Source organism: Urocitellus parryii, unplaced genomic scaffold (assembly GCF_045843805.1).
Source record: "Urocitellus parryii isolate mUroPar1 unplaced genomic scaffold, mUroPar1.hap1 Scaffold_164, whole genome shotgun sequence".
Classification (NCBI taxonomy): domain Eukaryota; kingdom Metazoa; phylum Chordata; class Mammalia; order Rodentia; family Sciuridae; genus Urocitellus; species Urocitellus parryii.
The window spans coordinates 18,345-44,363 of record NW_027552152.1 but is presented as its reverse complement, the minus strand read 5'-3'; the positions used below and the strand labels follow the sequence as shown (position 1 = coordinate 44,363).

Sequence of the window (26,019 nt, the reverse complement as noted above, 5' to 3'; positions counted from 1 at the left end):
CGACTCGGGCCTCTCGCTGTTCCAGGCGAACGGGTCTAAGAAGCGAACCCAGGGTGCCTGCTCACCAGCTCCGGCGCGGGACACTCGTCCCGTGCACGAGGCGGAAAGAGAGCGCCGCGGACAAGGGGAGGGAACGAACCCGCAAGGCGCCGCGACCGCCCGCAGAGCGCCGCCCCGGCCCGCGCGGTGGCGGAACCTTCGCGAAGGCCGGGCGGTGCGGGGCGCGTGCGCTTGCGCGGCGTCAGGGCCGGGCGGAAGTCGACGTCGCCGCGCCGCCGCCGCATGACGTACTTCCTGTTTGTTGTTGGAGAAAGGAGAGAAAGGAAAGCGCGAGGAGCCGCTGCCGTCGCCACCAGCGCAGCCGTGCCGCACCGTGAGCACCCGTCCGTCCGCCCCGTCCCGTCCGCCGCGTCCTCGGTGAGCCGCGTCCGGCTGGCGGGCCAGCGTCTGGGTCTCGGTGGTGGCCGTGGCTGGGTCTGGGGTCTGGGTCAGGGTTTGGGCCGGCTTCCATGCCGGGGCCGGGGCCTGGGTTGGGGTCGGAGCCGTTTCGGGCCCCGGGTTGGGGTCGGCGCCTGGGTCTCGGCCTGGTTTGTGGCCGGGGTCTGGGTCTGGTCTGGGTTGGGGCCGGGGCTGGGTCGGGTCGGGTTTGGGGTGCGGCTGGGTTCAGAGCCGCGGTCTGAGCCTCCGGCTCTGCTCCGGGGCGTGGGTTTGACCCGGGCGCGGGGCTGGGACCGGGCTTTGGCCGGGTGAGGGTCCCGTGAGGGTCTAAGCGGAGGTCCGAGTCCGGTTCCGGGGCTCAGGTGGCGCTGGGTTCGGGCCTGTGCTGTACGCTGCCGCGGAGAGTCGGTTGAGCCGGGCCGTCCGCGCGGGGCGCCGGGGTCGGCGGAGCTCGGGGCCCGGAGTCCGCGGCCTGCACCCCGCGCAGGCGGGCGGCCGGGACGGAGGCGGCCGCGCGGCCGGTGGGAGCGCAAGGCGGTTTCCACAGCTCCGGGCGGTGGGGAGCCGGCCGGGCCGCCGGCCGCTCCCGGGACCGCTGGAGTTTATGTAACTAAGTTTATGTAACTAAGTTTACGCTCCTCGCGCCCGCGTCGCCCGGGAAGCGCGGCCGGCGGCCTCCGGTTGTCCGGGGAGTGAGCTTGCGGCGGGTTGCTGGGCACCGGTGTGGCCTGGGACGGGACCGGCTGGGGACGCAGAACCGCGTCTCCCCGGGAGGCCTCGGGCCGCAGCCCAGCGGAGTAGGCCCAGCAGCGCCCTGGGCATTTTCCACGTTTTACTTCAGGGGTTTGCTTCAAGTTTTTGTTACTAAAATACTTTATTTTTACTTCCGATTCTGGGCCTGGAACCCAGGGTCTCGCGCCTGCTGGACCCGCGCTCTGCCACTGAGCCACACCCCCAGCCCTACGGCTAAGTATTTTAAAGCCACTGATTTAGTAGAAAAGTTAGACTAAGCGACCGTCTCCTCATAGCCCCCCAAGAAAAAAGGAAAGGCAAACTGTAATCTAAATGTTTCAACTTTCATAGCTACTTGCTCCTTGAGGTGAATTTCGTTTTTCTAATCTTTCGTATCACCATGAATTAGTGTTGTTTAAAAGGAATTGTATACTTTTCCCCTAGTCCTGTCCCTTGTACTTTCGGGGACATTTGCTCCAGCTTGTGTTTTTATTTCCACCACTGCGGGAACCAGGAGCTCCAGAGGGGTTAGGGCTGCCTTTTGTGTTTATATACACTGATGAGCTGCGTTTTTTTTTCCATTATGAATAATATAAAATTTGGAGAATGAGTTACCTTTTTTTTTTGGTGTAGTTTGTAGGAGTGGGTGACATGACATGAAGTGGGACAAAAAAAGCGTTGAGAGGTGGGTTTTTAATTTTTTTGGGGGGGCAGTGGTGATTGAACTCAGGGGCTACATCCTCAACCCTCTTTTGTATTTTATTTAGAGTCAGGGTATCACTGAGTTTGCTAAGCAAGCTTTGCCTCCCAAGCCTCTGGGGAGAGGTGAGTTTTTGAAGTTGATATTGTGGTATGGTGGAAGATTTAAAAAAGATTTGGGCGAGTTCAGAACTCGTTGAAACATCAGTTTCCAGACTTATTTTGTAATAGATAACAAAGTGTCCAGATTCAAGAGGTGTGCTGGCTGCAGGATGGATTAACTTGAGTTCTGGGTGCAGAGCATTGTTTCATACAGTGAAGACTATATGAATATGGGATTACTATCTGTTGTAATACCTACAACTAAGAGGCCTGGATTAGTTTTTCCCTTTGAGCAATGCCATTATTTTAAGTGGTAGAACCAAGGGTATAATCATTTTCTCTTGTGCTCTTGTTTTGGGACAGTTTCAAGCACATAGGCAATTGTACCCATAACTACCACCAACAACTTTTTGTGGTTTTGGGGATCAAACCCAGGGCCTCATGAATGCCAGACAAGTGCTCCACTAACTACTGAGCTGCATCCCCAGCCCTTTTCATTTTTTAAGCCAGGGTTACACTAAGTTGCTTAGGTCTTGATAAGTTGCTGAGGCTGGCCTTAAATTTGGAATTCTCCTGCCTCAGCTTCCCAGGGTTGGTTGCTGAGATTGCAGTTCTAGGAGACATTTTTTTGGCCACTGCTTTTTTTTTTTTTTTTCCTAGATTTATATGTGGTGCTGAGAATCAAACCCAGTGCCTCACACAGGCCAGGCAGGTGCACTGTGGCTGAGTCACAGCCCCATTACGTTCTTTTTATTTGAGACAGGGTCTCACTAAGTTGCACAGGCTGGCTTTGGAACTTAGATCCTCCTGCCTCAGCCTCTCAACTCCTTGGATTATAGGCATGAACCACCACTCCTGGTTTATCTTTCACATTAAAAAAAATTTTTTTTTTCAGTCGGACACAATACCTTTATTTTTATGTGGTGCTGAGGATCCAACCCAGGGCCTCACATGGGCTAGGTGAGCACTCTACCGCTGAGCTACAACCCCAGCCCCTATCTTTCATAGTTTTAAAGAAGGCACTTTAAAACACTTCTAACTGGAGTCTAACTGGTATGACACATGTATACCACTTTCCACTTTACTGTTAATCTGATAAGGTTACCTTCTATGTTTAGTGTTTACAGATGAAGAAACTTTTAAGCCATTTCTGATGTCTGTCAATAAGGAGTAAGTGAACATAGCTAGCTTTCATACTTGATGTTTTGACATGATTTTAAAAAAGAACTTTTTTAGAGAGTTGGGTGTGGTGGTACCTGCATTTAATTCCAGCTGGGAGGGTGAGGCAGGAGGATCACAAGTTCAATGCCAGTCTCAGCAGTTTAAGGTCCTATGCAACTTGGTGAGACCCTGTCTCAAAATAAAGGGCTGAGGATGTGACTCAGTGGTTAAGTGAGTTTGGGTCAATCCCTGGTAATAAAAACAAGCTAAACCAAGCTTTTTTTTTGGTTTTAAGTCTCTCACTTCATTGGAAATGATTCTGTGTTGAAAATTTGGTGTGAATTCTTCCAGGACACCATCTAGTGGTAAAGGGCTGGTAGCTGCAAGCCCCTTAGTGAGTAGGATGGATCAGTGGCAAAATTGAACCAATGCTGTAAGATTTCAGAGGGAACTTGACCCTAAACAGAGATTGAGAAGAAAAGTGAAACTGGTCGAACAAAGGTAATAAAATGATGATGTAGGAATGGAAAGACAAGGGTCAAGCTACCTGGAGAGAGTGACACTGGGTAGGTCAGCCAGTAAGATTGGACATTTGCTTTGTTTTTGATACTGGGGATTGAATCCTTGGGGTGCTTTATTACTGAGCTACAATTCCCAGCCTTTTTTGAAATAAGGTTTCCCTAAATAGCTGAGGTTGGCCAGGATCTTGTGATTCTCCTGCTTCAGCCTCCCAGAAATCCTTGGGAGTATAGATGTATGCCACTGCACATACTTTATTGTATAGGAGATTGAATCCAGGGGCTCATATCCATTGAGCCTACATCTCCAACTCTTTTATTTTTTTATTTTAAAACAGGTTCTTGCTAAGTTACTGAGGCTGGCTTCAAACTTGGGATCCACTTGCTCCAGCCTCCCCAGTAGTTGGGATTACAGGTTGGCATCACAGTACCTGGCTTCATGTTTTTATTATATTACTGATAAGGTGTTTGTCAAACTTAATATTTGGCTCCTTTCATGTTAGTATTCTACTTAAGAAATAAATTTCAAAAATAATTTTTTAAGGTTTGGAAAATTGGATTTTGGTAAATATTAAAAGGATTTAGGCCAGGTTTGGTGGTGGCATGCCTGTAATCTCAGCAATTACAGGCTGAGGCAGGAGTATCACAAGTTCAAAGGCTGCCTCACCAATTTGGTGAGGCCCTGCCTGGGGAAAAAGGGGAGGGTTTGGGTAGGGACTAGGGATGTAGCTCAGTGGTAAAGCGCCCCTGGGCTCAATCCCTGGTACCAAAAAAGAAAAGTATTTGGATTCCTAAGGCTCATATATAGTACCTATCAAAGAGGAGACAGGTTCAGTTTATTTATACTGCTCTTGTGTATTGCAGAAGCTGTACTTTATTTGGCTGTAGCTTGGTTTTCTCTGAAAATTGTTACCTTATCTAAAATTTATAAGGACTTTTTTGCCATTCGGAATAAACAAGAGTGACTATTATTTTGGCTGCCAGACGCTTGAGCTATCTGCATATTCAAGCACTCCAGGCATTTTAGGAATCTTCAGCTGCAGTTGAAAAATTTTTTTTCGTCTTTTGAGGGGAGGAGTAATTTCCTCACACAGTATGATTTTGACTCCTGTAAAACTGTTTTTACCACCACAAGCATGTGAAAAGTCTGTTAAAATTTATGTTGTCCATACTCGCACACATTTTGTCTTGGTATGTGCACCAATAATTCTTTTTATTTATTTATTTATTTTTATTTTTTATTATTTTTTTTAGAGAGTGAGGGGGGGGGAGAGAGAGAGAATTTTTAATATTTATTTTTTTTTTTAGTTCTTGGTGGACACAACATCTTTGTTGGTATGTGGTGCTGAGGATCGAACCCGGGCCGCACGCATGCCAGGCGAGTGCGCTACCGCTTGAGCCACATCCCCAGCCCTCTTTTTTTTTTTTTAAAGAATTTTTTTTTAGTTGTAGATGGACACAATATCTTTATTTTATTTATTCATTTTTTATGTGGTGCTGAGGATCTAACCCAGTGCCTCACATGTACAAGGCAAGCACTCTACCACTGAGCCACAACCCCAGCCCAGTGCATCAATAATTCTTACTTCCTTGTGTCACTTTGGCTTGATCCTCCGGGCTTGGCCTTGAATCTGAAGGCCTTCATTTGTACCTAGACAGAAATGTCCAGAGTGCTCACGGGATGACTTGGGAGTTGGTCACACCATCTGTGTGTAACAGATGATGACTGCTGTTTGAAAGAACAACCTTTGACCTGGAGTCATGGCAAAAGCTTCCTGTGTGTGTCTCAGGAACATATTGGGGCATTCAGGGTACAGGTGGAATGCATTAGTAGATCTGTGATGAGGAGTGATGATGATTTACTACTGTGGCTTCCTCCCCCCCTTTTCTTACCTGTGTGTTATATTCTGGGAATTCAAAAGATGATGAAATGACATTTAGGAAAGGTCTCCAGATTTATGACCTTTTCATTTAAAATTCCCTACTTCTGTTCCATTAAGCAAATTTTCCTGCACTAAATTTGTTTGATGCCCAACATGAATTGAATTCCTCTGAAAATAAATATTTAAATTACCCATTTATAGGCTAGTAGAAGAAATAGGCATATTAATTTGTTATGTCCTATTCTAGTGCTGGGGATTGAACCTAGGGGTGCTTAACCACTGAGTCACATCCTGAGCTTTTTATTACTTTGAAACAGGGTCTTTCCTTGTTTCCCAGGCTGGCCTGAACTAGGAATCCTTCTGCCTCAGGTCCCCCTTTCAAGCTGGGATCACAGGTTCTGCCACCGGAGCCTGGCCCTACTAGAACATTCAGACAGGAAGATCACATGTTCAAGACCAGCTTGAGCAACATAGCAAGGCCCTGTATAAAATAAAAAGGGCTGGGGGCATGTGCAAGGCTTGTGTTTCATCCCCAGCATGGCATAAAACAAAACCCCACAAAAATTAGTAATAAGACTTAAAAATGTAACTTTTGGGGGGGGGTGCTGGTAGTGGTGTTGAGGATTGACTCAGTGCTTTACCACTGAGCTTCATTACATTCCTAGCCCTTATTTAGAGACAGGATCTTCTATTGCTGAGGCTAGTTTTGAACTTGGGATCCTCCTGCCTTAGTCTCTAGAGCTGTTGGGATTACAAGTGTAATCACTCTTCTGAGGTAAGTGTAATTATTGTGATTTAGCTCACCTGTAGAGTAATTGTGGAGGGTAGTTAATTCAACTTTTGGGAGCTGAATTACTGCTTGGGGATTGAGGAAATAGCATATAAAGCAAAACAACAGTAGGGGAATAGGTATCCTCTAGTCTTCTAGAAAGATGATCTTTGTGATGTGAGGTATACCTAGTCCTAATATCTTTGGGTCTTAGTCCCAGTACTTACAAGTTAATTTTTTTTTTTTTGTATTTGTAAGATACATCTGGAGAATGTTGAACGTGTAAAATAATTTGGTGGTAGGGGGTACAGGGAATTAAGCTCAGGGGCATGCAACCACTGATCCACATCCCCAGCCCTATAGAGACAGGGTCTCACTGACTTGCTTAGTGCCTCACTTTTGTTGAGGCTGGCTTTAAATTCTCCATCCTCCTGCCTCAGCCTCTTGAGCTGAGCTGTGTGGTGGTAAATAATTTAAAAAAATTTTTTTTCTTTTGTAGTTGTAGATGGGCAGAATGCCTTTATTTTGTTTATTATGTGGTGCTGAGGATTGAACCCAGTGCCTCACGCATGCTAGGTAAGTGCTCTGTCACTGAGCTACAGCCCCAGACTGGTAAATAGTTTGTTGTCTGGATTAAAAAAAAAGTTTTTAACATTTAAGAGGCCGGCTGAATTGGAAGGAGAGAATTTCTTTCTTAGCCACAGTTTCTCCTTGGATAACTAAAGGTTTCTTTTTCTGGTTATTTTTTCGAACTTTTAAAACATAATGTAAATAGGTAAGAATTGCTGGTTTTAGTCTTTTTCATCCATGTAGTTGGTTGCTTCATCTGGCAGGTATGGTGCATTGAATGCCGACTTCTCTTTGGGCTAGGTCTAGACTCAAATAGAATAAAATTTGTTCTCTTTCAACAATATCTAGCATGTATTGGTATGCAGTGCCATTTTAAAATTTCATTAATTTGGATTGGCTAATATAAATTCATGCGAAGTGGACTTTGGGATCATACTGAATCATTGGGGGGGGCGGTGCTTGTTTGTAGGACAGATTGGCAGGTTTACATCCTGCCTGTTGCAATAGTATCATGGATTAGGATTAGCAGTTCTTTCTTAGACAAGTTCCTGTTGCATACACCAGCAACAGTTTGCTTTCTATCTATTTAATATTTATTGGGTATTGGAAATCTAAACCAGGGACTCTACCACTCAAGCTATGTCCCCAGTCCCTTAAAATTTTTTTCTTTTTTTTTGTTTTGAGACATGGTCTCCCTAAATTAACTGATGCTAGCCTTGAACTTGGGCTCTTCCTTTCTCAGACTCCCTTTTGCAGGGGGATTACAGGTGTGTGCTGTGTATCATTATGCCTGGCCGGACAGCTATCCTTATTTCTGTTTCTAGGCTGTCAGGAGCTTATTCTTCCAGTTCATTGTTGATTTAGTTCAGCGTTTTAGCTGCACGTAATTATATCTTGTAGAAGCACCATCACCTTAACCCGTTTGGCTGGTATGTAGCTCAGTGGTAGACAGCTTGTGTGAGAAAGGCCCTGGTTTTTTCTTTTCCTTTTTTCTTTTTTGGTGCTGGGGATTAATTTAGGGCCTTGTGCATGCCTGGCAAGCACTCTACCAGCTGAGCCCAAGGCCCTGGTTTTGAATTCTAACACTTCAAAAAAATAACACAAAATTTAGGTCCCCTGTGGTCTTCCCCCCCACCCCCCACCCCACCCCGCCAAGCAGTAGTACCAGGGTATGGCATCTGGTGGGCATGCATCATCTGTGTGAAGAGTGTGTGTTGGAGTACATGCCTGTAATCTCAGTGGCCGAGGAGGCTGAGACAGGAGGAGTTCAAAGTCAGCTTCAGCAAAAAAAACAGGTGCTAAGCAACTCAGTGAGACCCTGTCTCTAAATAAAATATAAAATAGGGATGGGGATGTGGCTCAGTGGCCAAGTGCACCTGAGTTCAATTCCAGGTACCAAATAAAAGAGTGAATGTTGGGAGGCTAGGCTGTAGGTGTCAAAGCAGTTGCTTACCTTGTGTTAGGCACTGGGTTTGATCCTTAGAACCACCTTAAAAAAACAAGGCATGTTGTCCATCTGCAACTACAAAAATAAAAAAAATGAGTGCTTGAAGACAGATAAGATTTGGAATGTAGTAATCTCAGTAAATCCTTCATGATTTGGTTAAAAGTAAAAGAAAGGCCAGCAATTAGGTGGAAAAATGGGCAAGGATGTTGATAAGCAGGCCTTGGGAAACTAAGCTGTAGATGGTTCTTTTTTTTTTTTAATAGAATTTTTTTTTAAGAGAGTGAGAGAGGAGAGAGAGAGAGAATTTTTAATATTTATTTTTTAGTTCTCGGCGGACACAACATCTTTGTTGATATGTGGTGCTGAGGATCGAACCCGGGCCGCACGCATGCCAGGCAAGCGAGCTACCGCTTGAGCCACATCCCCAGCCCTGTAGATGGTTCTTGAACCTCAAAGGTACTTAACTGTACAGCCTGGTGGTACAGCCAACAATTCCTGTGACTCAGGAAGTTGAAGCAGGAGGGTCCCAAGTTCAGGTCAGCTTGGGCAACCGAGTGAACCCCTCAGCAAGTCAGCAAGACCCTGATTCAAAAAGTGGGGGTCGGGCTAGGATTGTGGCTCAATGGTGGAGCACTTGCCTGGCATATATGAGGCCCTGGGTTCTATCCTCAACACTCCATACAAATAAATGAGTGAATGAATGAATGAACAATAAGAAAACAGGGCTGGGGATGTGGCTCAAGCAGTAGCGCGCTCACCTGGCATGTGTGTGGCCTGGGTTTGATCCTCAGCACCACATACAAAAATGTGTGTCTGCCGAAAACTAAAAAAAAAAGTATTAAAAAAAAGAAAATAAAAGATTAATAACTAAAAAATATTTAAAAATAAAGTGGGGGGTGGCTGGGGCTGGGGGCATACGCGTGTAATCCCAGTGGCTTGGGAGACTGAGGCAGGAGGATCTTGAGTTCAAAGCCAGCCTCAGCAAAAAGGAGGTGCCAAGCAACTCAGTGAGACCCTGTCTCTAATAAAATATAAAAAAAAAAAAGGCTGCAGGGGCTGGGTTGTGGATCAGGGGTAAGGTCCTTGCCTAGCATGCGTGAAGCACTGGGTTCGATCCCTGGCACCACCTAAAAATAGAAACAAAATTAAAGGTATTGTGTCCATGTACAACTTAAAAAAAAAAAAGGCTGGCGATGTGGCTCAGTGATTAAGCACCTCTGGGTTCAATTCCCAGTATCAAAACAAAAGGGAGGTGCTGGAGATGTGTGGTAGAGTACCCCGTGGTTCTCAATTCCCAGTACCAAAACAAAAACAATGAGCAGTTAGGCTATACTTACTATGATGGAAAAATCAAGCAAGGAAGTATTTCTGAGGACTGCAAAAACCTGAGGCTGATAATAATAATAATCAGAATGTAAATTGGTGCCAGCCACCTCTGAGGCAGTTGGGTAGCAGGTCTGTCTTTCACTTGGGGTTGAACCCATAGGTCCTTTTAACACTGAACTTCATCCCAAGCCCTTTTTGTTTATTTTTAAGAAATTTTGAGACAGGGTATGGGTAAGTTGCCAAGGGTCATGCTCAGTTTCCAAGGCTAGTCTGGGATAACAGGCTTGCATGACCGCCCTCACTTTTTTTCTTTTCCCTGGGGATAGGATCCAGGGCCTTGGATATGTTAGAAAAGTGCTCATCCACCGAGCTACAGCCTCAGCTCAGTATCTTTGGTTTATTTGATTATTATGATGATTATTTTGGTGGTGCTGGGGATCAAACCCAGGGCTTTGTGCATTTGAGGCAAGCACTCTACCAGCTGAGCTATCTATATCCCTAATCCTTAATTTGAAAGCATTCCGAAGCCTACCTAGAGATCTTGCTTCCCTGAGACAGCAGTGGTGAAGAGGGCAGCTCTAGAACCTTGGGCCTGATCAGGCCCACCTTTGTGCAGTTGTCCTGTTGGGCAGTGATTGTGCTGACCTTTGTAGGGCTGAAAGGAGGGAGAGTAGATGAGACTAGTACTCCCCGTAGTAAGGGCTCAGGTATTATCTGTAAAACTGACTTTCGTGATGTCAGGGTATTTGTTGTGTGGTTTGAGATGGCAAAAAGCTGATGGACCTTATATGCAGACTTAGAGATTGAATTGATTGAATTGATAGGAATGTCCTGCCCAGGTGTACTGGGAAAGAGGTGGTAGGGTGGGTTGGAAGCTAGGTAGGAGTGTTCTGGAAAGGAGCAGTTCCTGCCCCACAGGATCTATTTCATCTGGATTAGGTACTGTGTTTTTTGCTGTGTAGCTTGTTCTGCTCCATTTAGCTCAACAAAAGAACCTGCAGCAGTTTTCATTTTGGGTTATCATTGTGTCTGAAGGGACTTTTGGCAATGTCTGGAGACTTTGGTGGTTTTTTTTTTTTGGGGGGGGGGGCGGGGGTTTACCACTGAATTCCATCTCCATCCCTTTTATTTTTTTTATTTATTTTTTTTTAAAAGAATTTTTAATATTTATTTTTTAGTTTTCGGCGGACACAACATCTTTGATGCGGTGCTGAGGGGGGAGAGAGAGAGAGAGAGAGAGAGAGAGAGAGAGAGAAAGAATTTTTAATATTTATTTTTTAGTTCTCGGCGGACACAACATCTTTGTTTGTATGTGGTGCTGAGGATTGAACCCGGGCCGCACGCATGCCAGGCGAGCGCGCTGCCTCTTGAGCCACTTCCCCAGCCCCTCCATCCCTTTTAATTTTTTATTTTGAGAGAGGGCCTTGCTAAGTTGCTGAAGCTGACTTCTTGCCTCAGCCTCTCAAGTTGCTGGGCCTGGAGACTTTTTTGATGGTCCCAACTGGGAAGGTGTTTCACCCATCCAATGGGTAGAGGCCAGGGATCTGCTAAATAATACAATGCACAGGACAGACCCCTGACCCACAGGACTGAAGCGGGATGCCTATTTCTCTACCTTCTACTGTCTGGCATTGAATGAGATAACTTGGGTAAGTTGCCTCTTCCTGGCTCTGCAAGAGACCCTGGGTAAACCTCTGTTTCTCTGAGTTTGTGGGATAGAGTTAGGTGTGGGGCAGGGGGAAGTTCAGTGAATCTTTGTATTGGAAAAAAAAAAATTTTTTTTTTGGGTACTGGGAATTGCACCAAGGGCCTTGAACATGCTAGGCAAGTATTCTACCACTGAGCTACATCACCAGTCTTGAAGTTCCTTTTTTTTTTTTTCCCCTTTATTCTTTTTTTCCCCTTTCCCATGGGCACTTTGAGATGAGATTTCCTTGCCTGTTTGGGTTGTTTGAGTCTCTCTTTGTTCACTACTTTTGTTTCTTTTGTGATGCTAGGCTGGGGAAGAAACCCAGGGCAGGGCCTTGGGCATTGGTCCACAAACGGTCTTGATTGCTGGGCAACACCCTCACCTTTTTTCCTTTGTCTCTTTGTCTCTTCTTCCCCAGAAAGTAAACCCAGGAAGGGCCTCCCTCTCCTTCCCCCAGGCCCAAATCCATCCTGCTTGGGTTTGGTGCGCAGACAGGTACACACTGGAGACACAGACACACACACACACACACACACACACACACAAAAAAAAAAAAAAAAAAACGGGAAACATCACTGTTTTGTTTTGGTTTGTTTCTCTCTTAACCTCATCCAGGCCTTCCCTCATAACTCTCAGGGGTGGGGGAGGGAAGGTGTTTACCTTGGACCTCTAGTGGAGACAGCCTTGGGAGCGACTACTGCTGGGGAATTGGAGTGAGTGGGATGGGGGAAGTGTGGATTATAGTTCAAATTCCAAGGGTCTGGCAGAGGCACAGAAGCTGTCTCCTAGGTGGGGCATGTTAAAGGCTAAGGAAAGTGATCAGATACCAGCGGTGTGTCCCCCCCACCCCCCAGTGCCTCCAGGACTTTACTGTGTGTGTGTGTGTGTGTGTGTGTGTGTGTGTGTGTCTTGAAGTTCCTTTTTTAATAAAGCAGTTAAAACTGTGTACCAGTGTCCTCTTTCCCATGGAGAAGGGATAGACCCATAAATCATGTATTTCTTAATTTTCTTTTTAATTCTTAAGCCATTTAAGGGCTTCTGCAATGTGAATTGGTACGTGTAGGCCTAGAAGTTTACTTGATGGCAGAAAAAAATCTGTCCCTATGGTCTCTACCCTCTATTTTTATTTTGATATTGGAGATTGACTTTGGGCACTTTATTATTACTGAGCCACATTCCCAGCTCTCATTTTTCTGTTCTGAAACAGGCTCTTACTAACTTGCTTAGGACATAACTTAAGTTTCTGAGGCTGGTCTTGAAATTGTAATCCTCCTGCCTTAGCTGTCTGAGTGGTTGGGATTATAGGCATGTGCGAGACTGAGCCTGGTGCACCTTCTGTTTTTAGAATTTGAGTGCATATGTTGTGATTTGTGTCAGAATTTTTTCTATCTTCTCTGTACGGGGTTATTCCTGATTTTCCCTTCCTCAGTAAATATCAGCTTTGTCTGCCCCAGTGACTCCATGCTCCTTCCCTAACATTCTGTATGGAGTTTGTTAGTTGTGATTTGTGTTTACTTGCCTGTCTTCACTGAACTTTTTTTTTTGTGTGTGTGTGCACTCTGGGGATTGAACCCAGAGTGCTTTACCAAAATTACAACCTTAAAATTTTTTTTTTTTTGCTTAGAGCATTTTATGGTTTGCTTGAGGCTGGCCTTGAAACTGTCCTCTCCTACCTTTTTTTTTTTTGTGTGTGTGTGTGGGGGTGATTATTAGGGATTGAACTGGTGGGGGGGCTTTCAACCACTGAGCTACATCCCCAACCCTACAGGGTCTCACTGAGTTGCTGAGCTCCTTGCCATTGTTGAGGCTGGATTTTGAACTGGCAGTCCTCCTGCCTCAGCCTTACATAACTGGGATTACAGTTATGTGCTACCACGCCCAGCCTGCCTTCCAACCTTAGCCTTCTTGTTTCTGGGATTATAGGCATGTACCACTGCATGCCAGCATTATGTTTCTCCAGAATTATTGGCTTCTGTTGTTCTCAGAGCTAGCATAGATGTTACAAACAGCAAGTTTGGGTTTTTCTTTTCTTTTTTTAAAATTTTTTTTTTTTTATTTGTAGGTGGACACAATACCTTTATTTTTATTATGTGGTGCTGAGGATTGAACCCAGTGCCTCATGTGTGCTAGGCAAACGCTCCTCCACTGAGCCACAACTCCAGCCCCTGTTTTTTTTCTTTTTGTGGTTCTGGAGTTCAAACCCAAGGCCTCACACACTGTACCACTGGGCTATATCCCCAGCCCATAAATAGTAAGTTTGTATGGGCAAGGTCACTCAGAATTAAAGCATTGTTATCATAGCAGATTTGGTTGGTTGGACAATGAACTAAGCTGTGAACTCTCTTCATCTGCTCCAAAAGATAATGCAAAGGCAGGATAGTAATCCCAGGTTCAAGTAATCCCAGGTTCAAAAAGACCTGGGGGCGGCTTGGGTTGTGGCTCAGTGTCAGAGTGCTCGCCTGGCATGTGTTAGGCACTGGGTTCGATTCTCAGCACCATATACAAATAAATAAAGGTCCATAACAACTAAAAAAAAAGGGGGGGGGCTTGGGTGGCTCAGTGGTAGAGCACTCGCCTAGCACATGCAAGGCCCTGGGTTCGATCCTCAGCACCACATAAAAACAAGTAAATAAAATAAAGGTATTGTGTCCAACTACAATTAAAAAATAAATATTAAAAATAAAAGACCTGGGTGTTTATCAGAGTTTTATTGTTACCAGGAGAGTCACAGTTGCCTTCCCATTGCACTGGTTCAGAAAGAGATATAGGAGTCTTATTCTCTTCTGTGAATGGCAGTCTACCTAGACTGTCTCTGAGCATTCATGTTGGATTCCTGCTAAGAGCCTGTAACATTTGGACATGCTCAGAGGGGAGGGACCAGTTAGGTTGGGTTTCTTAGAAGGAAATAGAAGTAGTAGAGTCAGTATCGCAGCACTCCAGTCAGAATAGCAGCTATTATGAAGATAAGCAACAATAAGTGTTGTTGAGGATGTGAGGGGAAAAAAGGCACACTCATACATTGCTGGTGAGACTGCAAATTGGTGTGGCCAATATGGAAAGCAATATAGGGATTCCTTGGGAATCTGGGAATGGAACCACCATTTGACCCAGCTATCCCTCTCCCTAACCCAAGACTTAAAACAGCATACTTCAGGGACACAGCCACATCAATGTTTATAGCAGCACAATTCACAATAGCTAAACTGTGGAGCCAACCTAGATGCCCTAGAGTGGATGAGTAGATTAAAAAAAATGTGGCATATACACACAATGGAATTTTACTCAGCAATAAAAGAGAATAAAATCATGGCATTTGCAGGAAAATGGATGGTGTTGGAGAAGATAATGCGAAGTGAAGTTAGCCATTCCCCCCCCAAAATGCCCAGTGTTTTCTCTGATATAAGGAGGCTGACTCATAGTGGGGTAGGGAGGGGGAGCATGGGAGGAATAGATGAATTCTAGATAGGGCAGAAGGGTGGGAGGGAAAGGGAGGGGGGCAGGGGATTAGCAAGGATGGTGGAATGTGATGGACATCATTATCCAGAATACATGTATGAAGACTCAACTTGGGTGTCAACATTCTTTATATACAAACAGATATGAAAAATTGTGGTATATATGTGTAATAAGAATTGTAGGGCTGGGGTTGTGGCTCAGGGGTAGAGTGCTTGCCTAGCATGTGTGAGGCCCTGGGTTTGATCCTCAGCACCACATAAAAACAAATAAAAATAAAGTTATTGTATCCATCTACAACTAAACAAAATTTAAAAAAAGAATTATAATGCAAAAAAAAAAAATACTAGTCAAGAGAGGGAAGCATCATGATAAAGCCCCCACCCACATAGGCAGCTGTGTGGAAGAGAAACCAAGATCTGCTTTCTAAAACTGAACACGTACCAGAGGGTGAACATTCCCTGGAGACCTGTGGAACAGGATCAGGGAGAAGACATCCCTAGGTTTCCAGTCAGGACCTGCCTTTGGAGATGGCGAGGGTGGTTGTAGGAGGTGATCATAGACAACCCCATAACTCTGGATTCTGACTAGCAGGTTCCAGACAGCAGCCAGCTGCTTGTCCTTCGATCCTGTATTGGAAGATTAGCTCACTGTTTTTTGTTCTGGGTCTTGGAATGTTAAAGGTCAAATAACAGTACTTGGGATCAAATAAGTTGACAAATCCTGAAATCATGATATTTACTTCTGGTAAGTAGCTGCTGTCGTTTAAAAAAATATTTGTTCCAAGTAAGTTGGTATTGCAAAAGGATTTACTTGAATCATGAAGTGTTTTATTGTGGGTTATTGGAAGTGAGCCTCAGTGTTCCTTTAGCAGAATGGGTGGACCTGGAAGACCTGATGTAGCTCAGTGGTAGAGTTTTCCTAGTTTCCATCCCTAGTGAGGACATGACATCCTTGTAGATGGGTTTTCTAACTAGGTGGTTCATGTCCTGCATGCTCACCCCCACACCCCTGGATACTCCCCTCCTGTTGTTATTGGAAGATCATCTTTGCCCTCCCCCACCCCTCCCACTGCCTTACTGGGGATTGAACCCAGGGGCATTCCAGCACCGAGCTACATTTCCAAACCTTGTATTTTAAAGACAATATCTCACTAGGTTGCTTAGGCTAGCCTTGAACTTGGGATCCTCCTGCTTCAGCATTTCAGGTTCCCAGGTTGCTGGGATTATAGGCAGGCACCAGCATACCTGGCTTCTGTTATGTTTAGGCATGCATTTATTCATGTGTATGTGTTTATTTATTGGGGACCTGGGGATTGAATCCAGGGCCTGGCTTATGCTAGGCAAGCACTCTACTACTGAGCTACACCTCAGTTTGTGAAATAAGTTTAAATTCATAGGAGAATCATGGAGAAGTAAAAGTTTCCTGTGTGTTTTTCACCCAACTTTTATTAATAGAATATCTTACGTAACCATGGTGTGTTTCTCAAAACGAAGGAATTCACTTGGGGCAGTATTGTTCCCTCTGCTTCCCACGCTGTAGCTCCTTTTCCGTTCCAAGAGCCAATCCAGAAACCAAGGTTGCATTTGGCTCGCCTTTGTTGGATACCCCTAGGCTGACAGACCTGTCTTTTCTTGACCAGCCTATGATTTTTGTTAGTTCTTTACTTTTGCTTGGCTATAAGTCCTGGGCTCATCTTGTACCTCTCCTGCCTCAAACCTGGCATTTCTTGTTATAGTGAATGTTCCTCTAATCCCCAGCTGAGGGGACAGTGCCCCTTGTAAGGGCTGATGTTGTCCACTGCATGCCCAGGGGATCCTAGTGACGGATTCTGTAGTTGGCAGTTTACCTCTGCAGCGTGAGGCTCTTGCAGTGGTTAAGGCTAAGAAGCAGGGTGCTGGTAGAGGTAGAGGAGGGGATGGAATTGGAACATTTGGGAGCTAGGTGAGGCTAGGATGGATAGGACTGTGACGGTTTGTGTGGGTGTGTGGGTGTGTGGGCTTAGTGATGTTGGAGAGGGTGGAAGTCTCCAGGACCAAGCAGTGTAGGAGTTACGAGGGAGAGGCCAGGTGCTGGAGTAGGGAGAATCAGGGGTTAAACTTTGGTTCTGCTTGGGATGCCTGCTAAGTGCCCAAATGGCCACGTTGCTTGGTCATCATCTATTTGTGTCTGAAAGGCCAAAGAGAGACCTAAGGTTACGCTTATATTTTCAGCTTAGTTTTTGTATAGTGGTTTTGTCATAGGGTGAGTGGAGGGAGCCTTTGCATGGGCCATGGAAGACCCATCAGAGATTACAGGAAGGGCATTTGGGAAGACAGGCAAGGAGAACCTGAAATCTCTGGGTTGGTACCATGGAGGCTTCTCTTATTGGTGGAATCAGAGTTCCTTTCGTGTGTTTGGGTGGGACAGAAGTGGCCAGCTAAGGTAAAGAAGCAGAGGAGTATAAGCAGGTTGCAATGGGACTGCAAAGAGCAGAGATTTTGTTTTGGTTTTTCCTGGTACTGGCATTGCACCAGGGGCATCCTGCAACCAAACCATATTCCTACTCCTTAAATTTTAGTTTGTGACAGGTACTGACTGAGTTGCCCAGGCAGGTCTTGAGCTGGTCCTCCTATCTCAGTCTCCAGAGTTTCACAGATTACAGGTGTGTGCCACTGTGCCTGGCAGGTCAGGGTTTTGACTCTTCAGTTGGTTTTGTCTCATTCATTACCATTGAAATTGTTTTTCACAGAGTCTTCTTTTAAGAAAAATGGCTAGCATGGAGTGTAGCCCGCAAGCCAGGCCCTGTCAGCTAATGGTGCACGTCCATGCCCCAGTTATCCCTGTGCCTGTCTTGCAGGGCAGATATGTGGTAGCTGAGTCTTTGCAGAGGCAGATATGGCCTCCCAGTGTGATCCTGTTCTTTCCTCCATGCTCAGTGCCTTGCCGCAGCATCTTGTGCCACTAACATGTCACTCCCACAGATACATTAGTGCAAGTACAAGACAAACCGGCCTAAGAAGTGACACACTGGCTAGTCTCTTGCTACACATGGCTCAGGCAGAGGGTCTGATTGGAGCTGGAAGGCAGACCTGGTATTTCCAACCTTGTTCTGGTGGGTGCTGCTGTTGGCATTGCTGTTAAAATGTGCCTCAGAGCCTTTGCAGCAACAGCATTGCATTGCTGTTTTGATGTTTAGCTTTTCCCCCTAGAACTGAAGGGGTTCTGATTCTCTGCTGCTTTTTTGTGGCTTCTGCTATGTTGTGGCTGAACTTGAGATTTGGATTCCTGGAAGATAGAAGGCTGCTCTGCTCTTGGGTCTTAGGAGAATTTTGTAGTTCTGACTGGTCCAGTCCCCTTAAGGTCTTTAAAATACTCATGTGCTGTCACTGTAACCACCAGTAACCTTATTGCAATTTACTTTATTAAAAAAATTTCCCCAGTACTTTATGTAATGTGAACATTTCAAGTGGAGTTGAAAAAAACTATACCATGAACAACCATTTTGCCCATAGGTACATTGCTCAATTGATACTTTGCCTTGTCTATATCTGGCAAATGAGATTTAAAGGTTAAGTTGGAATAGTTATAAGAAAACAGTAATCACATAGGGTATTTTGACCTAATTGTTACTGAAAAAATTCTGGTAATCTGTTTAAGAAAAATATTTGGTACTGTAAATGCCAAGTTTTAGTCTTGTTCTTTTCTGAGTTATTTTTTTGGTACTAGGTATTGAACCCAGGGGTTCTTTACCACTGATCTATATCGCCACTACTTTAAATTGTTTTCTTATTTCTGATACAGTCTAGATAAGTTGCCGAGGTTGTTCTTAAACTTGTGACCTTTCTGCCTCAGCTTCCTGAGTTGCTGGGATTGTGTGTGCACTGCACCTCCTAGTTCCCGCTTGCATTTTTGTTTTTGCTTTAAGAAGTCCCCTACTGGGCTGGGGATGTGGCTCAAGTGGTAGCGCGCGCTCGCCTGGCATGCGTGCGGCCCGGGTTCGATCCTCAGCACCACATACAAAGAAAGATGTTGTGTCTGCCGAAACTAAAAAATAAATATTAAAATTCATTCTCTCTCTCTCTCTCTCTCTCTCTCTCTCTCTCTCCCTCTCTCTCCCTCTCTCTCCCTCTCTCTCCCTCTCTCCCTCTCTCCCTCTCTCCTCTCCCCCTCTCCCCCTCTTCCCCTCTTCCTCTCCCTCCTCTCTCTTAAAATAAAAGAAGTCCCCTACTTTGCTTTTTTTTTTTTTGCTTCCCAGCAAACCCTCGGGTGCTTCACCATTGAGCTACACCCACAGAGCCATTTTTAAATTCTATTTTGATTTGTGGTGGGGTACTGGGGGTTAAAATCCAGGGGTGCTTAACCACTGAGCAACATCCCCAGCCCTTTATATTTTATATTTGAGACCAGGATTTTCTGAGTTGCTTAGGATCTCCGTATGAGGCTGAGGCTGGCTTTGAGCTTTCAATCCTCCTGCCTCAGCTTCCTGAGGATTACCGTGTGTTAGTTGGCAGTGATAACTATCTAGCTAGTGTTGAGGCAGGGCAGTGTTGTGCTGGTTCGATAGATGGGCACTTGGGCATTTGAAGGCAGATGGTAAAGTTACACTAGTAAGTGTAGTCCAGGGCCTTTCCCTTTTTCTGTCTGGGGAATGTGTGGGAGGTCTTTTGCTGTTTCCTGCTGTTCCCCTGAGAGCAGCAGAGCCATGGAGGGGTGTTTCTTAGGGCAGGGACAGTGTGTTCCTGTGAGCCCTTCAGCCTTGCCCAATGCCTGGCCTGGGAATGCAGTAAGGGGGGAGGTAGCTGAAGCTTCCCAAGCGCGCCTGTGTCCAGGGAAACAGATACAGAAAGCCTTTTAGCTGCTGGTCAAGTGGCCACCAGCCTCTGCTCAGGGCTCAGTCACCTGTTTGTTTCATTCAGTCTATAATTAGATGATTTCACAGCTTTTTTTCTTTAGCTAGAAGGGTCTTTGGGCCCAGGTCTTGAACCAGTTCCCAGACTAGGCCCAGACTGACAAGCTAGTGTCTGATGAACAGAAGTTCTCCCTGTGGGTCAGTAGGTACAGAGGTGATCTTCCTGTCCCCCCCCCCCCACAGGTCTTACCCTCATGAGCCACCCAACTTTGGCAGTCTTGTCAATGACCACACATTTTTAATTGCAGGACTTGTTCCAACAATCTGTTAAAACATGGTGGATTACTATGAAGTTCTAGGCGTGCAGAGACATGCCTCACCCGAGGATATCAAAAAGGCGTAAGTAGACTTATTTCTGAAATGATATATAAGATAATGTGTAAGCATACATTGGTAAGTGGATAGTATAACTGTTACCTATTAAAATGGCTTTTTTGATTTTCTTTTGTGATGTTGGGATTGTAACTCAGGACCTCACATGCTAGGCATGCGCTCTGCCACTGCACTATAACCCTAATTCTAAAACTGCTTTTAATGTAATATATCATCAATGAATGCCACAGTTTATTAATTTTTTTTTTTACATTGGATTAAGCCCAGGTGTGATGTTAAAACCCCCCAACTCCTCCCCACCTTTTTTAAAAAAATATTTGTCAGATGGGGTCTTGTTAAGTTGCTTAGAGCATCATTAAGTTGCTGAGGCTGGCCTTAAATTGGAGTGTTCCTGCCTCAGTCTTCTGAGTTTCTGGGATTACAAGAATATACCACTGTACCTGGCTGGTTCATGCAATTTTAATACGTAAACAATACAGATGAGCATTTTTTGAATTAGACGGCCTTACAGTTTACTTATCGGCAAGGTTGTCTAGTTATTGTTCCTTTGCTTTGGGACTAAATTCCTTATATGCCTGAAGTAGGTCAAAATTGAGAGGCCCCAGGACAAATGGTGCATGCCTGTAATCCCAGTGACTTAAGAGATTGAGTTTGAGGCCATCCTCTGCAATTTGGTGAGACCCTGCCTCAAACAGTAGAAACGACTGGTGATAGAGCTCAGGTTGGGGGACTCTCGTGTTAAGTCTCTAATACTACCCCTTGCTCCTTGATTTTTCCTTTCCTTTTTTTGGACTGAGAATGTGAAAATCTCTCAAACCCTTTGCATTGGACTCAGCGGTGGTGTTGACTGTCACTCTTATGCACCCCTTTCAGGCAGGGTAGGGGCCAGACCTGAAGCCTAACCCATGCTGCTGTTATATCCCTGCTGACCCTCATGAGTGCTGAGAACTCCTTCACTGCCCACTGTGCCTGTGTCTGTGCAAACAGGGGGAGTCCCAGGTTGCATATGGCTCCAAAGGACTCTGGATCCATTCAGTTCATTGAGGTGTTAACTGAGAACAGGACTTTCAAACAACTTTAAAAAACTCCTCAATATATGATGAAGTCTAAACTTCTAAATGGGAAAAGGGTCTTCCCCCCCTCCTTTCATTTGGAGCAGAAATAGTCCTTTCAAAACATTGAGCTTGGCACATACCTGTAATCCCAGCGGCTTGGGAGGCTGAGGCAGGAGGATCGCGAGTTCAAAGCCAGCCTCAACAAAAACGAGGCGCTAAGTAACTCTGTGAAACTGTCTTTAAATAAATAAAATATAAAATAGGGCTAGGAATGTAGCTCAGTGGCCAAGTGCCCCCGAGTTCAAGCCCTGATATATAGCACCCCCCCCAAAAAAAAAGTTGAATTAGGGATAGGAATGTAACCTAGTTGTAGAGAAGATGCTTGGCATGCCCAAGTCCTTTGATTCCATCCACAGAAGTGCTTCAAACCAGTCAACCAATTAGGTTAAGATAGCTGTCAGTGTCTCCTGTTTCAGACCCAGCCAAGAGGCTACCTGGTCGGCACAGCCCACTGAGGAGAGACCAGGCTGGCCTGGGTACTGTCACTTTGGAGTGTGAGTATCTTGCACATCCTGTATGGGAGGCTGAGGGGTTTTATGCTACGTCTACACTGTTCTTATATTTTTTAGTTAATAGCCGCTTTTACAGAGAGACAGAATAGTGGAACAGAAAGATAGTTGAATTTCTTCTCCCCCCCTCCCCCTCCCCCAGGGATTGATCTCAGGGGGACTGAACTCAAGGTGACTGAACCATTGAGTCACATCCCCACCCTTGTTTTGTATTTTACTTAGAGTCAGGGTCTCACTGAATTCCTCAGTGTCTTGCTGAGGCTGGCTTTGAACTCCATCCTCCTGCCCCTGCCTCCCGAGCCACTGGGATTACAGTGTGCCACTGTGCCTGGCAATACTTTTGAATAATATTTTTGAATAAACGTGTAGTAATTTTATTTACTGATGGAATCACATGTCTGGCTTACTAGCATCGGAGAGCAGATTGATTTTGCTAAGTACGTGCAGGTTGATTTAAGCGTAACTTTAGAAACAGGCGGTTACCTTTAAAAGCAACAAATTTTCCCTATTAAGTTGCATAAATATTAGCTTTTCACATGAGCAAAATGATAACCATGGGGTGGCTGTTAGCTTTGCTGAGTGTGTTGATAGTTTCTATTTGAGGACTAAGGGGGTGTGGCTGCTATCTCCCCAGCCCCCCTTTTTGGTACCTGGGTTGAGCCCAGGTGTGCTTAACCATTGAGCAACATCTCCAGCCCTTTTTTATTTTGAGACAGGGTCTTCCTAAGTTGCTTAGGACCTCACTAAGCAGCTGAGGCTGGGTTTGAACTTTTGATCCTCCTGCTTTCGCCTCCCAAGCTGCTGGGTTTACAGGTTGGCACCATTGGACTCAGCTTGGCACCATTGGACTCAGCTTCCCCCTCTTGAGGCAGTAGACACTACTTCCCTTGCAATTGAATCACAGGCCAGGGTTTTCTCCTTTGATACTGACCTGCTGGTATACAGGTTAGACAACTCTGGAGGTTGGTATTACAAATAACTTGTTGCTTTTTTTTGAGGGGGGGGGAGGTGGTGGTTGTTGTTTGTATTTTGTTTTGGGGAAAGAACCCAGAAGCGAATCTCCAGGCCTTTTTTTTTCTTAAGAATTTTTTTTTCTCATTGTAGATGGACCCAATATCTTTATTTTATTTATTTAACTAAAAAAACTTTTTTAGTTGTAGTTGAACATAATACCTTTATTTTATTTATTATGTGGTGCTGAGGATTGAACTCAGTGCCTCTCTTGTACTAGGTTAGCACTCTACCACTGAGCCACAACCCCAGCCCATATTTTATTTATTTCTGCATGGTGCTGAGGATCGAACCCAGTGCTTCACTCATGCTAGGCAGGTGCTCTGCCACTGAACTACGACCCCAGTCCCTCCCAGGACTTTTTATCTTAATATTTATTCATTCATTAATTTTTTTTTTGGTGCTGGGAATTGAACCGAGCTGTTTATTCACTGATCCATATCTCCAGCCCTTTTTATTTTTCTAACTTGAGATGAGGTCTGGCTAAGTTGCTTAGGGCCTTGCTAACTTGGTGAGGCTGACCTTAATCTCTGGATTGTCCTGCCTCAGCCTCGTGAGTTGGCTAGGGTTCTAGGCATGTGCCACTGTGCTTGGCTAAATTATGTTAGTTTTAAAAGCTCACTTGTTTTATGGACTTCGGACATGTGATAAATATTCTGCTCTTTTCCCAAGATACCGGAAACTTGCACTAAGGTGGCATCCAGATAAAAATCCTGAGAATAAAGAAGAAGCAGAGAGAAAATTCAAACAAGTAGCTGAGGCATATGAGGTGTTATCAGATGGTGAGTAATGCTGAATTTCAGGGGAGGGCTCTGAGTGGGTGAAGTAGAACTGGGAATGGAGAGGCAGTGAAGCCTTCCTCTGGCCTAGCAGGATGTGGACACACATCCCGACACCAGCTGGATTTTGAGACCACTGAGAATGTTTCTTTCTGGTGAAGCTTGGAACGTACCCAGTGAGCTACAAGTGTTGAGGAACACTCAGGATGACTTTGATAGAACAGTAGGAATGCCCTGGCTTGGAGGAGCTGAGGAAGGCATTGGGCTTGGGCTTGGGGTTGGGTTGCAGGGCTTTGTTTTGTTTTGTATTTTGGCAGTACTCAAGATTGAGCCCAGGAATATTCTACCACTGAGCTGCATCCCCAACCATTTTTATCTTCCATTGAGATAAGGTCTCCCTAAGTTGCTGAGGCTGGCCTCAAACTTATGATCTTCTTGCCTCAGCCTCCCACATAGCTAAGATAACAGGCATGTGCCACCTTGCCCAGCTTGCAGGGCCCTGCTTCGGTCACTGCATGTGGTTGTGCTTATCCCTGCTGTCCTCTCATCCTCATTGCCTTACTTGGAAGTATACCATGTTAATGGAGTAAGTTCTACTGTTTGAATGGACTTTCAGTAAAGAAGGAAGGGAACATACAGCTCAGAATGAAACATCAAAACCTCTGTGTTTTCTCCACCCTAGTTCTAGAGTGTAAGTATTGAATGCCATTGAAAGGCAGAAACATTGGCTTAGTTTTGTGACTAGGTCAAAGGTCAGTTATTGGTGAAATGGTTTCAGTGATTCATGGTGAAGGCAAGACTGCAGGGGCCTGGTGGGAATGGTGACAGAGACTGGAAACTACTACCCACACTGGGTAAGGCAGAGGCAGAGGAGGTTAGCAGGGTAGGGACTGATTAACTGACCACAGGAAATGGGCCAAAGCCTCACGTGTTCTGTGTGTGGTCAGGTGACAGTTGGCTGTTTGAGAAAGGAGCCCAGTGTGACCTTCTCAGCAGTCACCAGCATACTGCCTCCTTGTGCATCAATGCTGCTCATAAGTGATGAGTTTCAGACACCTTGCTTATCTAAACACAGTGTTGATATGGAAAACTTTGAAATGTGGCATTTATTTTTTTTAAAAATACTTATTTTTTTAGTTGTAGGTGGACACACACTATATTTATTTCAATTTGATGTGGTGCTGAGGATCGAACCCAGTGGCTCATGTATGCTAGGCGAGCACTCTACCACTGAGCCACAACCTCGGCCCCTAAATGTGGCATTTAAGAACATAAATTGCAGATGGGACATGGGGCCTGAAGGGTGTTGAAGACTCTGTCTTGGGTCCTGTCTTGCTGACAATGTGACCATGCCATGCTCCCACACTGAAGGTTTTCAGGCACTTCTGACATTAGCCATGTTGAGAAGTGCACTGAGGCTTCATATTCAGTGGAAAGAACCTTTAAGTAGTCATGAAAGTCTCTGGGTGGAGTCTGTGTTAGTCATGTACCATGGCTGGCCTTCTGCCATAGCTGAAGTTTTCAGTGGTAGGGCTTGGTAACCCCAAATGGGCATCATCTAAGCCTGCTGCCCACTCTGTGGAGTAAGGTTTTCAGGGAACACAGGTGGTGGTGTGCAGTCAGCACTGGTGTGTCCATAGCGCTGTGCTACAGCTCTCTTGGTCCTGGAGATCTGGGGATGAGCAGCCAGGCCTGCAGGCTGAGGGCAGCTCCTCTTCAGCCTACCTAGGGCACAGACCTGATCCCCTGTTGGACTTTGTAGTTAAGGGGGATCACTTCTGTTCTAGGTAGGAATAGTTTTGTGCTTGGTTATATGATAGGGTCCCCCCACCAGAGATCTATAGCCTCATGTATGCTAGGACGGGTTGATTGTAATGTATGCATGAACTCTAAGCAGTAAAGTAAAATGATGTAACAGAATAGACATTGATAATTTCTAAAGAACAGTGCTTAAAGAGTTTTCCTCCTCTTCTCTCAGAACAGGGTATATAAGGTCCTTCTCCTGCTCCTCTGTCTTTTAAAGCAAGGGCAGACTTAAAATTCATGAAAAACTGAGACCTCATTTACAATTTGGGAAATGCCTTATTACTTGAATTTACCTTATTGATTGAATTTTGAGGATTTGAAAAGAACTTGGCCCTAATAATTCTGTTTTCAAATTTAAAGCTAAAAAACGGGACATCTATGACAAGTATGGCAAAGAAGGCTTAAATGGTGGAGGTGGAGGTATGTAAATGGATTTCCTCTCTAGAGACAAAGGTCTTGGCAGTCATCCTCTGACTTGGAGTTCAGTTCAGTGTTTGAATTGTAAATTACTGAGTTTCTTGGTCAGCCTGTTTGCTAAATATAGATGCAGTCTGAGAAGTGGACTGAATTGGGTAGGGGAAGGAGAAATTGACAGCATTAAAAACAACAACAACAAAAAAACAAACCTATTAATCTTTTGTTAGACCAGAAAGTCTATGTTGATATAACTTTATATACATAGGAAATTGTTCAGTATTTTGTACTGTCATCCTGTGAGCTTATACTGTTAGACTAGTAATCAGTATTAGTAAGTAAATTTTCCGTCAGGGTTTGAAGAGAAGATTAC

General features: G+C 45.1%; 1 protein-coding gene across 10 annotated transcripts in view; it reads left to right on the top strand.

Annotated features, from left to right (window-relative positions):
- The first annotated feature begins 228 nt into the window (after positions 1-228).
- Positions 229-26,019, top strand: part of LOC144251717 (dnaJ homolog subfamily B member 6) — a 40,487-nt gene continuing 14,696 nt past the window's right edge. For 2 of the 10 annotated variants that reach the window (XM_077794488.1, XM_077794487.1), the window contains exons 1-4: positions 238-417; positions 19,928-20,018; positions 23,320-23,429; positions 25,593-25,652. In XM_077794488.1, the coding sequence (XP_077650614.1) occupies positions 19,954-20,018; positions 23,320-23,429; positions 25,593-25,652 (235 nt within the window). In that variant the 5' untranslated portion in view covers positions 238-417; positions 19,928-19,953. Of the gene's footprint in view, positions 418-17,041; positions 17,131-19,632; positions 19,834-19,927; positions 20,019-23,319; positions 23,430-25,592; positions 25,653-26,019 lie in introns of those variants that run through there. The other 8 variants (XM_077794479.1, XM_077794485.1, XM_077794484.1 and 5 more) reach the window with 8 other exon arrangements.